Source organism: Alnus glutinosa, chromosome 4 (genome assembly GCF_958979055.1).
Source record: "Alnus glutinosa chromosome 4, dhAlnGlut1.1, whole genome shotgun sequence".
NCBI classification, from domain to species: Eukaryota; Viridiplantae; Streptophyta; class Magnoliopsida; order Fagales; family Betulaceae; genus Alnus; species Alnus glutinosa.
Window position 1 is genome coordinate 22214455 of NC_084889.1, and position 14781 is coordinate 22229235.

The 14781-nt window shown below is 37.8% G+C and overlaps 1 protein-coding gene across 1 annotated transcript; it reads right to left on the reverse strand.

Annotated features, from left to right (window-relative positions):
- Positions 1 to 281: 281 nt before the first annotated feature.
- LOC133866217 (glutathione S-transferase T3-like) lies at positions 282 to 1195 on the reverse strand. The gene is made up of 2 exons (XM_062302756.1): positions 782 to 1195; positions 282 to 692 (listed from the first exon to the last, which is right to left on the reverse strand). The coding sequence occupies exons 1-2, from the start codon at positions 1193 to 1195 to the stop codon at positions 282 to 284; spliced, it is 825 nt and encodes a 274-aa protein (XP_062158740.1).
- Positions 1196 to 14781: the final 13586 nt, after the last annotated feature.

Below are 14781 nucleotides of genomic sequence, written 5' to 3' on the forward strand. Positions count from 1 at the left end.
TAAAACATAAACAATCCACAATCACCATCAACATAGAAACTTTTACACCAACAAAAATTATTAACCAGAAGTTCTAGCAAACAATAAGTGAAAAACCAAATGATTTCCAGCCATAACTCAAGCATGCTTTACTTCATCCTTCGACTTTCAAGGATTTCCATTTGTCGAATACAAATATATTCTCTTTGGGATTCAGACAAGCCACTTGTATCTGTGAGCATGATTTTGTCCTCATCTACTCGTAACTTAGCTTGCTCAATTTGAATCCTCTCTGCCTCAACTCAAATTTTCTCTCCCTCAAATTGAATCCTAGTATCCTCTTGAGCACTTGTTTTTTCCATAAGTTGTAGTTTCCTCTCAGTTGTTATCATTGCTCTTTCGTTCATCTGAGTTAGTAACCCCACAACAATATCATCATTGTTATCATTGCTCTTTTTTTTATTCAATCTTTGTTTTGCGGTCTTCCTGCCTTCATGTCTCTCCAAATCTACCAAGTTACTAGTAGAGACATTATCTTCCCCTAGATTTATCGGACTTTCAGTAAAAGGTGAAGATGCATTTCCGAATAATCTTTTTATTGTTTTATCACTGTTAGTACTCCCTTTTGGACAATTCTTCAATAAATTCCAGCAATGTTCATAAGCAAATGGAATGCAAACCAAAGTCCAGTATAACTCCTTTGCCCCAGTAATCTGCAAAATTAAGAAATAGGAACATAATTATACCTTTAATAAAAATTGGTGGATTGATGCGTTGACACAATAATCAATATAAATTATACCTTATCTTGTTGAGTGATCCCACTTTGATGTGCTGACTCAACCTGAGCTAAGCATCCACAAAATTTATTTACGTTCTTATGAATTACTCCCCATTTATTAAGTAGAGATGTCTCATTCCGACTAGTATTGAAGGTATTATGTTCATGGTACTTCTCCCAAATTCTCCACCAATATTTCTTCTTTGATTGCTCATTCCCATTCACTGGATCAACACTAGTATTTATCCATGATTCTACAAGTAGAACATCTTCTTCAATGCTAAAGTTGCCACTTCTGGGTTTCTTAAGATTGGTTGCAATCTCAGATTCTGGTTTATCAATTTCAACACTTAGATATGGAGATCCCATGGATTCATCATAATCTTGATTTAAGAGGTTGATGAAAGATGTGTTTCCTTTCCCTTGAGAATCCATTCAACAAAACCTTCCCAATCAACAAGGTTTTATAGTTAATACATTAGAGGGGGAGTTAATCCATTCCAGCATGCAAAGGCTTTCTATCATATATTCTACTCGAAGAATGCCAATTCCCAAAAATGAAATTTCTCATTTGCATTCTAATCGATTTTTTTTTATTTTTTTTATTTTAAAGATGAATCAAATCTTTATAGAACAAATACAACATTTTACAACTCTCTCTAATTAAAACTAGATGCAAAGGTCCCTAAACAATGAACAATGCTGTGCATAATCAAAAGTTGGGCTTTGGTGGATTGCATACAAGACAACCAAAATAATACTAAACTAAATAAAACAGGGAACTTTATCGAAGGTTGATTGAACATATAATTATCACTCAAAACAGGCAACTTAATCGAAATCCAACCCAATATCACAATGCAACACGTGCACATGCATCCCGAAGCTATCATTTTTTTTTTTTTGGATGAATTACAGCCTTTATAACCCAAACAAAGAGTCAATATATCCAGAAAAGACTGGATTCCACATTCTAGACAGGGACAAAACCCCCCCGAAAAGAATACCCAAAAGAGTACATTACACAATTTGCAAAATACCACAACACAAACAGAAAAAAAAAAAAAAAAAAAAAAAAAAAAAAAAAAAACAACTACAATCGCAATACACAATCTGCTATTAACACGGGTGGATTGCGTACAAAACAACCCAAAAATGGCAAACTAAACAAAACAGGGAACAATGCGTTTACCCGCTGCTCAGCTCCGTCGCTCCGTCGTTCAATCTGTCTCGTCTGCTTCGCCTCTCTCTCTCGCTCAGCCCACCGCCCCTCTCGCTCAACCCACCGCTCAGCTCCATCGCTCTCAAAGCGGCGTCGCTCTCTCTCGCTCAGCCCCGTCGCCCAGCTCTCTCGCTCCGTCATCTCTCTCTCGCTCCGCTCTCTCCCTGTGAAGCTCAAGCATTTTCATTCAGAAATGTATCTTCTAGATTCTATCTCAGAAATTGATTAGTTTATTCTGATGATGGGAGAGAAATTGATTATTTTATTCTGTAACTGATGAACAGTTAATAGCCAGTGTTGGCTATTCATTGTTTATATGTTAAGAAAAAAAGCTAGAGTGACTATTCTGCTGGAAGAGAGAAAAAGCTGATAATAGTTGAATTTAACCATTTTGGTTAAAATAGCAAGTCTGTTGGAGATGGCCTCAAACTAGCCCCCCCACCTAGATGACCATGATCATAGGTCAGATGCTTTTGCTTCTTACTGTTGGACTCCACATACTTCACACAAACTACCAAATGCCTACCAAGTGTTGAGGTATAACTAGATATAGAAACAGCAAACAACATTTTACACCAATTACACCGAGATTTTTTTACACTTAAAACTTCAATTTAAGAGAAGTCATCCCAAACTTTAGAAGTCTTTTGTCTCTGCTTCTTCTCATATGCACTAGTATCAGTAGTACTGACATCACCAAGAGTAGGAGCACTACCCCTAGTGTGAGAATCAGTAGGAGCAGGAGTGCTTATAGTTTGGGGATCCAAATAAGGAGTATCAACAGTTACTGGTTGGTCTGGTGCATTTCCATTGCTAGCAACTCTATGGATAATGGAATGAGTAGTTGTATTGATGTGAACCTCGTCAAGAATAACGAGACCCAACAACGAAAGGGAACCCAAGACCGTTTCTAAGGACAGATTCGAATGGAAAAACCTCGACCCGTTGTTTATGACAAACAAGAACCTCGGTATAAGGAAGACGCCACAAACGGTGGTGGAAATTCCGTTTGATAAGTCGAGATGAACGCCATGGGAAATCCCGATAAGTTCGAGTAGTTCTTCAAAGAACCAAAGAGAATAAAACCTCACAAGTTTTATGAATCATCAATGTCTTGATTACATGGTAAGTACACCTATTTATACAAGAAAATTACTTGCGGAGAAAGTAGTTCTAATCCTAATAAGTAAACAAATCAATTCCTAGCAAGGAAAGAAAATAAAGTCCAAATCAATTCCTAGCAAGGAAAGAAAATAAATAAAGATCTTAGGTAGGTAAAGAAAATAAGTCTTGCAATCCGATCCTTCTAAATTAACGAACAATCTCAGCAGTTCTTAGCCTTGACCGGATCCTTCTAGAACTTGAATCAAGATGACAATTCTTTGTTGCCCACGTGGGTCATGCTTAATGGGCCTCCACAAATTTCTTGAGCCCATAACTCTTAGATGAGTCCGTTGAGCACATCCTTAAACTTCTTTGCTCGTGCTCTCGTAACCGGCCCAATTGGTACTTGAACGAGATACTTCAAAGCGGTGCCTTGATTTCCATCATTAAATGAAGTGAACCTCGTCAAGAATAACGAGACCCAACAACGAAAGGGAACCCAAGACCGTTTCTAAGGACAGATTCGAATGGAAAAACCTCGACCCGTTGTTTATGACAAACAAGAACCTCGGTATAAGGAAGACGCCACAAACGGTGGTGGAAATTCCGTTTGATAAGTCGAGATGAACGCCACGGGAAATCCCGATAAGTTCGAGTAGTTCTTCAAAGAACCAAAGAGAATAAAACCTCACAAGTTTTATGAATCATCAATGTCTTGATTACATGGTAGGTACACCTATTTATACAAGAAAATTACTTGCGGAGAAAGTAGTTCTAATCCTAATAAGTAAACAAATCAATTCCTAGCAAGGAAAGAAAATAAATAAAGATCTTAGGTAGGTAAAGAAAATAAGTCTTGCAATCCGATCCTTCTAAATTAACAAACAATCTCAGCTGTTCATAGCCTTAACCGGATCCTTCTAGAACTTGAATCAAGGTGACAATTCTTTGTTGCCCACGTGGATCATGCTCAATGGGCCTCCACAAATTTGCTTGAGCCCATAACTCTTGGATGAGTCCGTTGAGCACATCCTTAAACTTCTTTGCTCGTGCTCTTGTAACCGGCCCAATTGGTACTTGAACGAGATACTTCAAAGCGGTGCCTTGATTTCCATCATTCCCTTCCTCTTGAAAAGGATTTGTCCTCAAATCACCACGCTCGAGGACTTGGAAAGGGCCATCTCCCTTTTTTTTTCTTTTTCTTTTTTTTCGTGGTCCTCTTCTTCTTTGTTTAAGGATCCAGCTTCTTCTTTGCAAGGAACTGCAACGCGCCCCTTTTGTCTCAGCTACAGTTCCTTTCCATTTTCCTTTAACAACAGATTCCCGGTTTACTTCTCTTTCAATGCAAAATCTGGAACTCTCGGGTATTGCCACAGCATGCTTCAATTTTTTTCCAGCAGCAAATTTCCGATTTCCGTCTCCTTCAACCGAAAGTCCGAAAATCTCGAATCCCATATTCATTCTTCCTCCGCCAATCAAACCCAAGTGTGCTCCTCTGTCCACCTCGCTCACAGGAAACTGTCGTTCATCGGCCGGCGCCTCTGCATCCGTCACAGAATCACATGGAGGCTCGCCCCTGTGCTCGATGGAAGATTCTGGGCTACCGTGGTTCACGCCGAAATCGTCGTTCAGTGGGTAATCGCCGTCTGGGGGGCGTTTGGGTGGCCGCAGACGACCGGAGAAATAGCCCGGTGAAGAAGCTTGCTTCGTCGGACCTCCCTCCATTGTTCCAGCTTCTGGGTCTTGTCGCCGGCCAGGGAACGGCACTCTGGGCCACGGCCCAGTTTGGGTCGGCTCCCCGAGCCTCCTCCTTGCCAAACGCCAAATCGTCGGAATTGTGAACCCCTGGATGTTGGCCCTCAACACCTGCCTCTTCTTCTTCGGTCCTCTGTTGCTCATTTTGTATCTGGCCCGTTTCTTCCTTTTGAACCAATCTATGTGGAAAAAATTGGGTTTCCATGGTGGGGATTGTTTTTTTGGTTTGATCCTTTTGGTTTGTGGCTGACCATGGGTGATCTTGAGGTATGGGAAACGTTGGGTTGAGGGAATCGTGAAGAGGGTGGCTGGGTTTTGAGGTTTCGGGGGTGGGTACCGTGGGTGATGGAGTGGCTGGGTGATTGATGAACATGGTGGGAATTTCGGAGGTGTTGCTACGACTGTGGGTATAGGCAGTGGTTGTTTTTCTGGAAAATTTTCAAGGGGTGATGGTGGTGGTAGGGTGGCTTTTGTGGGTTGTTTTTTGAGTGGTTTTTCTAAGGGTGATGGTGGTGGTTGGTCTTGTAGTCGTGCAGTGATGGGTTCGGGGTCTTTGCATGGTGGTGGGGCTGTGGTTTTGGGCAGTGATGGTTCTGCCGGGTTGATTTGTGGTGGGGCTATGGATTTTGGCAGTTGTTCGGGTGGGTTTTCTAATGAAACAGATGAGAATTGTACCTGACGTGCCGCAATTTCATCTCTCCATTGCTGGAAAAATTGATCTTTCCACCGGTTAAGTTCTGCCCATGATTCTTTGGAGAGTGTTATAGACATAGTTGGCTCTGAACTAGAAACTATGCTTTGATACCAAATGATGTGAACCTCGTCAAGAATAACGAGACCCAACAACGAAAGGGAACCCAAGACCGTTTCTAAGGACAGATTCGAATGGAAAAACCTCGACCCGTTGTTTATGACAAACAAGAACCTCGGTATAAGGAAGACGCCACAAACGGTGGTGGAAATTCCGTTTGATAAGTCGAGATGAACGCCACGGGAAATCCCGATAAGTTCGAGTAGTTCTTCAAAGAACCAAAGAGAATAAAACCTCACAAGTTTTATGAATCATCAATGTCTTGATTACATGGTAGGTACACCTATTTATACAAGAAAATTACTTGTGGAGAAAGTAGTTCTAATCCTAATAAGTAAACAAATCAATTCCTAACAAGGAAAGAAAATAAAGTCCAAATCAATTCCTAGCAAGGAAAGAAAATAAATAAAGATCTTAGGTAGGTAAAGAAAATAAGTCTTGCAATCCGATCCTTCTAAATTAACGAACAATCTCAGCAGTTCTTAGCCTTGACCGGATCCTTCTAGAACTTGAATCAAGGTGACAATTCTTTGTTGCCCACGTGGATCATGCTCAATGGGCCTCCACAAATTTGCTTGAGCCCATAACTCTTGGATGAGTCCGTTGAGCACATCCTTAAACTTCTTTGCTCGTGCTCTTGTAACCGGCCCAATTGGTACTTGAACGAGATACTTCAAAGCGGTGCCTTGATTTCCATCATGTATCATCACCTAAGTTTACTTCATTGACTAATACAATTTCATTAACTTCCATAGACTAACTTCTGTCCTCCATGGGCTGTTTTAAGTTGTAAACAACTATTAAACTTTTATTTTTATAACAAAACTAGAGTTGTTAACTACAGATTATGTCAGATTTGAGATTAGGGATTATGGATTTAGGGTTTTAGAGTTATAGGGATTAGGGATTTGTGGTTTTAGAGTTATAAGGATTAAAGATTTATGGTTTTAGAGTTTTAGGGATCAGGGATTTAGGGTTTTAGAGTTTTAGGGATTAGGGATTTATGGTTTTAGAGTTTTAGGGATTAAGTTTTAGAGATTAGGGATTTAGGGTTTCAGAGTTCTAGAGATTTGTCTCTTATACTTGTGATTTATGGTATAGTGTTTAAGATTATGAAATATAAGAGTTCTATGGTTTAAGTATGGGATAATTACACTTAACCCCCCTGATTTATCCACGGTGTGGCGATTTACCCCCCAATGTACCAAAATTGGTACATGACCCCCCGAACTTGCCAACGTATGGCAAAATCAACTTTCCGTCCAATCGACCGTTTGTTTGGACGGAAAGTCGATCACGTGCAAGTCACGTGACTTGGGGAGGGTCTCTATCTTAAACAGTCACGTGACTTGCACGTGACCGATTTTCCGTCCAAACGAACGGTCGATTGGACGGAAAGTTGATTTTGCCACACGTTGGCAAGTTCAGGGGGGTCATGTACCAATTTTGGTACATTGGGGGGTAAATCGCCACACCGTGGATAAATCAGGAGGGTTAAGTGTAATTATCCCTTTAAGTATTTAGTGTTTTAAGGTTATAGGGTTTTAGAGTCTTTTAGGGTTTTAGAGTTTTAGGGATTAGGGATTTAGAGTTTTAGGATTAGGGATTTAGGGTTTTAACTTTTAAGGAGAAATGTTTTAGAGTCTTTTAGGGATTTAGGGTTTTGGAGTTTCAGGGATTAGGGATTTAGAGTTTTAGGGATTAGGGATTTAGGGTTTTAACTTTTAAAGAGAAATGTTTTAGATTCTTTCAGTGATTTAGGATATTAAAGCCTCAAACTGTTGAACATGGTAGAATGGCAGGATATATAGTCAAACAACATGGTAGATTATATAAAGCAAAGCAAAGCATAATTTTTAAAGAAACTCAATTACTCAAACAACAAAATAGATTATATATGCAAACAAAGCAAAGCATAATATATTATAGCATCCTAACATAGATTACAAATTTCTAACAAAGTAAAGCATATTGTTTTAAACAACTCAGTTAAACAAATCCTAGCAATCCAGCATAATAGATTAGAGATTTCTAACAAAGCATAACATAATTTTAAATTTAAAGAACTCAGTTACTCAAACAAAGGCCAGCATAACAGATTATAGATTTCTAACTAAGTAGAGCATATATTTTAAAACAACTCAGTTACTCGAACAAAGGACAGCATATAGATTACAAATTTCTAACAAAGCAAAGCATATATTTTTAAACAACACAGTTACTCAAACAAAGCCCAGCATAACAGATTACAGCCTCTAACACGACTACAAAGCACAACAATAATGTCAATAAACAAGCCAAAGCAAACAAAATTAAAACACTTTGTGCATATTATTTTTTGTTAGCTAAAAAATAAACATGGCAAATTATGGATTACTCAAAGAACATGGTAGATTATGGATTACTCAGTTACCCAAACAAACCCTAAACCCTAATATATTGCAGATTTTCGAAAGACCTTTGAGTTGATATTGTTCTAATTGGTTTCACCGTTTTAGGTTTGGATCTGCAGTCAAGGAGGTTGATCTGGTGTCTCTGACTCTCTATCACTACCTGAGATTTGGAAGAAAAAAAACCCATACATTAGATCTAAGTAAAACTAAAAAAAATTAAAAACAAACAAAAAAATAAACTTGTTCCCTTCTTGAGATTTGAGAGTTGAGACCGAAGTTACATACCTTTAGGGTATGTAGTATGCTTGTAGACTGTAGTTGTAGTTGGCTTTGGCATTCCAAACCCTTCAGAGTTCAGAATATTTCCTCTCTCAACTCTCAAGCACCAAACCGTGAGCAATAGCGTGTAAGATCTATCATATGAGAATATTAGAGAAAGAAAGAACAACAAAAAATAAAATAAATCACTCAAGCGCAAGTACTCGAGTAGCCCATCCATCATATCATCTAGGTTTAAGGATTCTGGCTGCGAGATGTGAGGTATGGTAGCCTTTGGATGGATCAGGGTGGGATGGGATGCTAGGTTGATCATTGCCCCCTTGCACCCTTTACTGGTTTGAAGTCGACGAGAGTGAAGAACAAGAAGGAAATGGAAGACGGGAATGGCATTTGTGCCATTGGATTATCTCCTTCATCGTTCATCAACGGCGGATGGACAGAGTTGATGAACGGGTCATTGAGAAAATTGAATGAGAGCATAATGGGCATTCAATTTTCTTCTGAACTCCCATTAATGCTTGCCGATTCAATCGAGTGACGGTATGGTTTTTTCTTGATTTTCCACCATTCGACTGTGGAATTGGTAAAACTAATTCTTTTGAACGGCTTAGATCTATTCATCGGTGATGACGGTTGAAGAGAACATTTAATGGGTTGTCGGCAAAATGGTTTTCCGAAACCATGTGTAGGTTAAAAAAAATAAATAATCCCCTGCGTGCGTGACGGTTCACTATGGCTGAAACCGGTGCCATCTCTACATCTTGACTGTTGATTAGGACTACCATTTTTATTAAACTTAAATCTGCTCATTTAAGTGTTGAGCTCATGTGGACATGCAAACACCGGATTAATTTAACCTTAGTGGTGCGTTCTAGCTGCCATCCATCTTTCAATCCAACGACTAGAATTTCTTCCACTTTTAATCGGATAGCTAGGGGCATTGCCATTTGAATTCTTGGGAAATGGTGCAGGCCGAATGGATATTTTAGGTTAAAAATTTTCCCCCTCATTTTTTTTCGGCTTCTAGACTCTTCCTCAATTCCTCCTTTTTTTTTTCTTTTTTTTTTTTCGCTTCGTTGAATTTCTCTACCAAATTCCCAATTTTAGCATTTTTTTTTAATAATACGAAAAAAAAAAATTAAAATAAAACAAGGACTAGTCTAAATGTCTAATAAATTATTAAATTTAATTTTTTTTAAAAAAAAAAAAAAAACAACACAATTACTTAACAAAGACTATTAGACTACTTTAATAAATTAATATCATAATTTGTTCATTTTTCATAAGATGATTAATTGATTAGATAAGTGATAAGTTTTTTTTTTTTGTTAAAGAGTAAAATTTAAAGCATTAGGGTTTTAATGTAGATATAGTTATTAGGCATTAGCTAATGTTAGTCACTTAGTATGATAGTATTACACTATTACTATATAAGTTAATTTAATTATGAATCTTACTTTTTATTTATTTAATTTGTGATTATAATTTATAAACAAACACATTACAATTGTTAATTATAATGCTGTTATACATTTATACTAATGTTACTATATTAGGGAGAACTGGAGAAGATACAAGAAAGTAATAAAACTTTGAAGAAGCTTCAAACTGTGCATAACAAGTACATTGAGAGACAAGAGGTTAGCAGATATTAACGCAAATCACACACAAGACTCATAGAGTCATAGCCCATACATGAGTCTTGTGTGATGCAATCAATTCGAAAATCCAGAGATAGGAATACCGAAATTGCAAAAGTTGTTAGATTAGGAGAAAGTCTTAGAGGAAATTTAAGATAATCAATTCAAAGATAATCAACTCAGAAGTTGTAACTTGTAAGGATTTAAGGAGATTGAAAGGTAGGATGTCAAATATCGAGAAGATTTGAAGCACATGAAGCAAAAGATCAATAAACTTAATGATAAACTTGAAAAGATGCGGAAGATATTTCTCTAATTGAACCGAACACACATTTCTTTATCTAATTGGAAAAGGAGTGCGAAAACTCCACAAACCTGATTCCAAAACTTGAGGAAAATATTCCAAAACTGCAAAAGTTCTTGCTGGATGAGAAGAAAGTCTTAGAGAAAATTAAAGATAATTAATTCAAAGATAATCAACTCAGAAGTGGTAAGGAAGAGTTTGAAAGGCAAGATGTCAAATATTGGGAAGATTTGAAGCACATGAGCAAAATATCAAGAACTTGATCATAAAATTGAAAAGGTGAGGAAGATATTTCTCTAATTCAACCGAACACACATTTCTTTCTCTAATTAGAAAAGGAGTGCGAACACTCCACAGACCTGATCCCAAAACTTGAGGAAAATATTCCAAAACTGCAAAAGTTCTTGCTAGATGAGGAGTAAGTCTCAGAGGAAATTAAAGATAATCTATTCAAAAATAATTTATGATTACATGAATCACATTGTTACGTATGTAGGTTACGTAACATATCTAATGATAATACGTATATCATATGCTTACATAGTTATAGTTATATTCATATGATAATGATAAAATGATATGATATATGATATAATTATTAATTTATTACATCAAAATTGATTATTCGAATTTCTAAAATTTCGAGCCCTAAATGGGTTCGGTCGGGTCGGGTCAGGTCGCGCGTTATATGGGCCAGAAATTTCGAGTCACAAACGAGCCAGGTGGATCGGGCTTTTAACCGGTCGAGCTCACAAGCCCCCGTTGAGTTATGTCGGGCAAGTTGAGTATGTATCACTAACTAATCAAGCGGGATTCAACAGTAACAGGTGAGTTTGAACAGTGCCGAGCTCGAGTTCGGATTGACTTTAACCGGGCAGGTAGCGAGCGGGACCTCGAGCCCGGTCAACTCCCTTACAGCCCTAAGTGCATCAATAATTAAAGCACTACGGTGATGCGTGTGAATTCCGATCACGCATGCATTGCAGTGATATATACGCAATAATTAAATTTAGACCTACCCTTCTACCTTTATTTTCTAACATATACGCATATCAAACCACATCTGGTCTACCCCTTCTACCCTTCTTTCCCAACAGCTCTGAACTGGTTTATCAAAACCTTTTCATTTATTCATACAAAACCACACAAAAACTTTGCAAAACCAAAAACTGTCTAAGAGAGTCTGCAAAAGCAGTATCACCGATCATAGAAAAAGAGAGTCATGCTCTGGAAATAAGGTGAGATGCTTACCTGAGTTTTGAAGACTAGATGCAGCGGGAACCGCAATCAGGAGCAGTCCAATGCCAGTGAGAAAGAGCAAAGAGGCAGAGAGAAGAACAAGAAAAAGAAGGAAAAAAAAAAAAAAAAAACGGTTTTGATATATTAAGTGGGTTTGCCTGGAATTTTTTACCTTCCCACTCGAAAATTTGGTAATTGTCGCACCAAATATTTGCTTTATAAAATTGTGATTTTAGTTTAAATTCGCGCCTTTTCAATTAAGCACCCCCTAGCCTGCTGCCAGAAATCACGGATTTTTCCATGATTTTAGAAAATGCGATTTTAAATCGCAATCCCAAACACCTCACGTTTTGCAATTTTCTTTAAAATCGTTGATTATTCTTGCAAATAAGCAACCCCAAACGCACCCTAAGGGTGTATTTCACATTGCAATTTTATAAAATATATATATAGAAAGAAAGAAAGAAAGCAAAAAAAAAAAATTAAAAAGTGTGATGCCAAAATCCACCAACAAAAAAGGCAGAAGCTCATTGATAACATCGAGCAATCGTAGCCGAGGAACACAGGATATGTAGTAGGCCTCGGTGGCCTCGTCCTGGAGCTTAGAGGCACGACTCTACTACCATCACTGGCATTGGGTCCAACTCTACCCTTGACCAACACGTTGTCGTTCCCATCTTGCTCGTCATCGTCCTCCTTCTCTATCTTGTCTATTAGCCTTGCTTTCACCCCATTGATTGGAGGGTTTAAAGTCCAAGATATTAATTAAAATTTTAAAATATCAATTAGACTAATTAAGTGAGTAATTAGGTAAAGAATGAAAAAGAACATTTAAAAAATTGTTCAAGTATGAATTTTTGGGATGTGTGTTCGAACAGGGCATTCTTTGTATTCGAATAGGTCAAACAGTAAAAGCTCCGTTCACTTTCGCTTCCAGACAGCTTGCAGGCGGTGTTGGCAGTAGGTCCCAAGTTCAGCGCGTGTCTGGACTGGACATTTTGGTGTCCAGATGGTGCGACTTGAGAGTCGAGATGCGCGTTTCACCAAAACCCCTAATTTACAAAACGTTGAGAAAATATAGGGTTTAAGACCTCACCTTGTTTTATGGAGGAATCCGAATTTTCACACCACAAAACTCCTACCCGTAGCTTGAACATGGTTTGAAACTCATTTAAACACAAAATTCCCCAAAGAAATTTGAGGGATTAAGCCAAAGAACCCAAAATCAACTCAACTTCAAGTGAAAACTAAGATTCAAGGATTTACCTCAGATCAATTGGTAAGATCCATGTTCTAACACCAAGGATGATGTCCCCAAGGATGATGTCCCCGATGTTAGATTTGGCTTTGGAAATTCTATAAAATCAAAACCCAAGGTTTGTGTACAAATCCTAAGTGAGAGAAGAGAGGAAAATCGTGAGTGAGGGCAAAAATGTGGGAAAAATGAGTTGAAAATGTGTTTTAAAACCCCATTTACGCGTCAGACATAGCGCGCGTTCGAACGGTCTAAGCCACTGTTCTAACAGGCTTCTCAGTAAACAAAAAAGAACCCATTCGAAGGACCCCTTTCGGATGCTGTTAACGAATGGATCGCTTTGTCTCATACCCGTTCGCACACCGTTCGAACATTCCCCACAAATGAGACACTCTGCCCATTCCTTTCTTCATTATTCTCTACGTCGTTCGAACACCTTAGCGAACGACACATTTTAACTCACCATTGGAATGTTCTGTTCGAACTAAGAGAACCACCCGTTTGAACGCCCATCAAGTATAAGGAAATTTTTCTAATTTCCAAGGCTTTTTCCACATCCAAAGTATTTAAACTTAATTATTGAACCACTAAGTACCCCAATTTATTTCTTGGGCATTACAGAAGCTGCTACTGACTAGCTTCTAAGAGACTATTTTGAGGATTAACTTACCCTTGATTTTGCATGGAAGAGACACAAAAACTTTATATAGGGTTATAACCAATCTGGATTTTAGTTTTGAACAGAAAAGTTGGAGAAAACCTGAAGAAATCACTTGCTGGTTGCAACCTTGAGGGATTTTATTTGAAGACTTTTCTGTCTTAGCATGAAGAGAAAGAGAGTTAACTAACTTTTGAAAACTAATGTTGGGTGTTTTTAGGGCTATAGATGACAGTTGAAAATGTGACTTTTAGGTTTTTAAACTTAACAACAGATTAGGGTTTTGGTTTTGCTCAAAAGTTGCGGCAGTTTAGTGTAACTTTGGGGTATTTAAGTTGCAATTTAAAAGCTGGCAGTATTTAGGTAACTGACGGCCTTTTTTAGGTATGCTGCTAAAGGTTTCCAAGCATGCCTAATTTTGAGTAAAAGGGTCATCAGAAATTGTAATTTGGAAGCGTGTTATTTTGCTATAAATGTGCATTTTTGTATATATTGTCATGGAATACTTGGTGATTTGATGTCGTAAACTATAAACGTTTTTTTTAGTAAATATAAATGATTACAAAAGGAATGATTGTGTGATTCTTATTTACATGCATGGATAATAAAATTAATAATAATTGTAAGGCATGGTCACCATGAGAAAAAGAATTAAATAGTGAGGCTTGGCTAAAGCTCAAAGGAGAAAATATGGAAAGCTCGCAAAATCTCTGGAAGTGCAAACTTCTGTGCCTACCATGTGGCACGTTGGGCCGCAACCAGTTCTTTTTCTGGTAGCTTTCCAAGTTCTCCTCTTCTTTTTTCTTCACTTCTTATTGTAAGTGGTAAAGACCCCCTCCATCCTTAGTGATAGTAGGAGTCTTACCACCTAGTTTTCTTGTTTTCTCTATGCGTTTGTTTGAAAGTATCTATATAAAAAATAAAAAATAAGTTTATTAATTTATTATTATTATTTTTAATTCAAGTTGGATTCGTTTCATAAATAAATCAAACTCAAATTATAATAGAAATCGTTGAACTATTTATATTAATAATCAGTTCATACTCCAACGCGTCACCCTCCCACCTAAAACTTGTCCATCCATGACCATGATTTATGGGAGAGCGAGAGAGAGAGAAAAAAAGAGAGGGAGAGAGTGAACTTGAAATAAGATCTTTACAGTGGGGCCCAAACTCGAATATGTGCGTTGAATAAATCGCTTGATTCCAACCATTCAAGGATCGAAACACAGCCTCTCCTGATTACATGTGACGTGTCAATAAATTAGCGACTTAAAATGAACGTCTGGCCGTCCATTTGCGAGCACACATCCTCCTCTGCGCTTTTTAGACACACATTATATATACTCCTCTTCAATTAA

Excerpts from the sequence above, each read along its gene's own strand:
- LOC133866217 (XM_062302756.1), bottom strand. The coding sequence starts at position 1,195 with ATGGATTCTCAAGGGAAAGGAAACACATCTTTCATCAACCTCTTAAAT. Across the intron at positions 693-781 it reads GGATCACTCAACAAGATAAG|ATTACTGGGGCAAAGGAGTT; the intron begins GTATAATTTATA and ends TTAATTTTGCAG.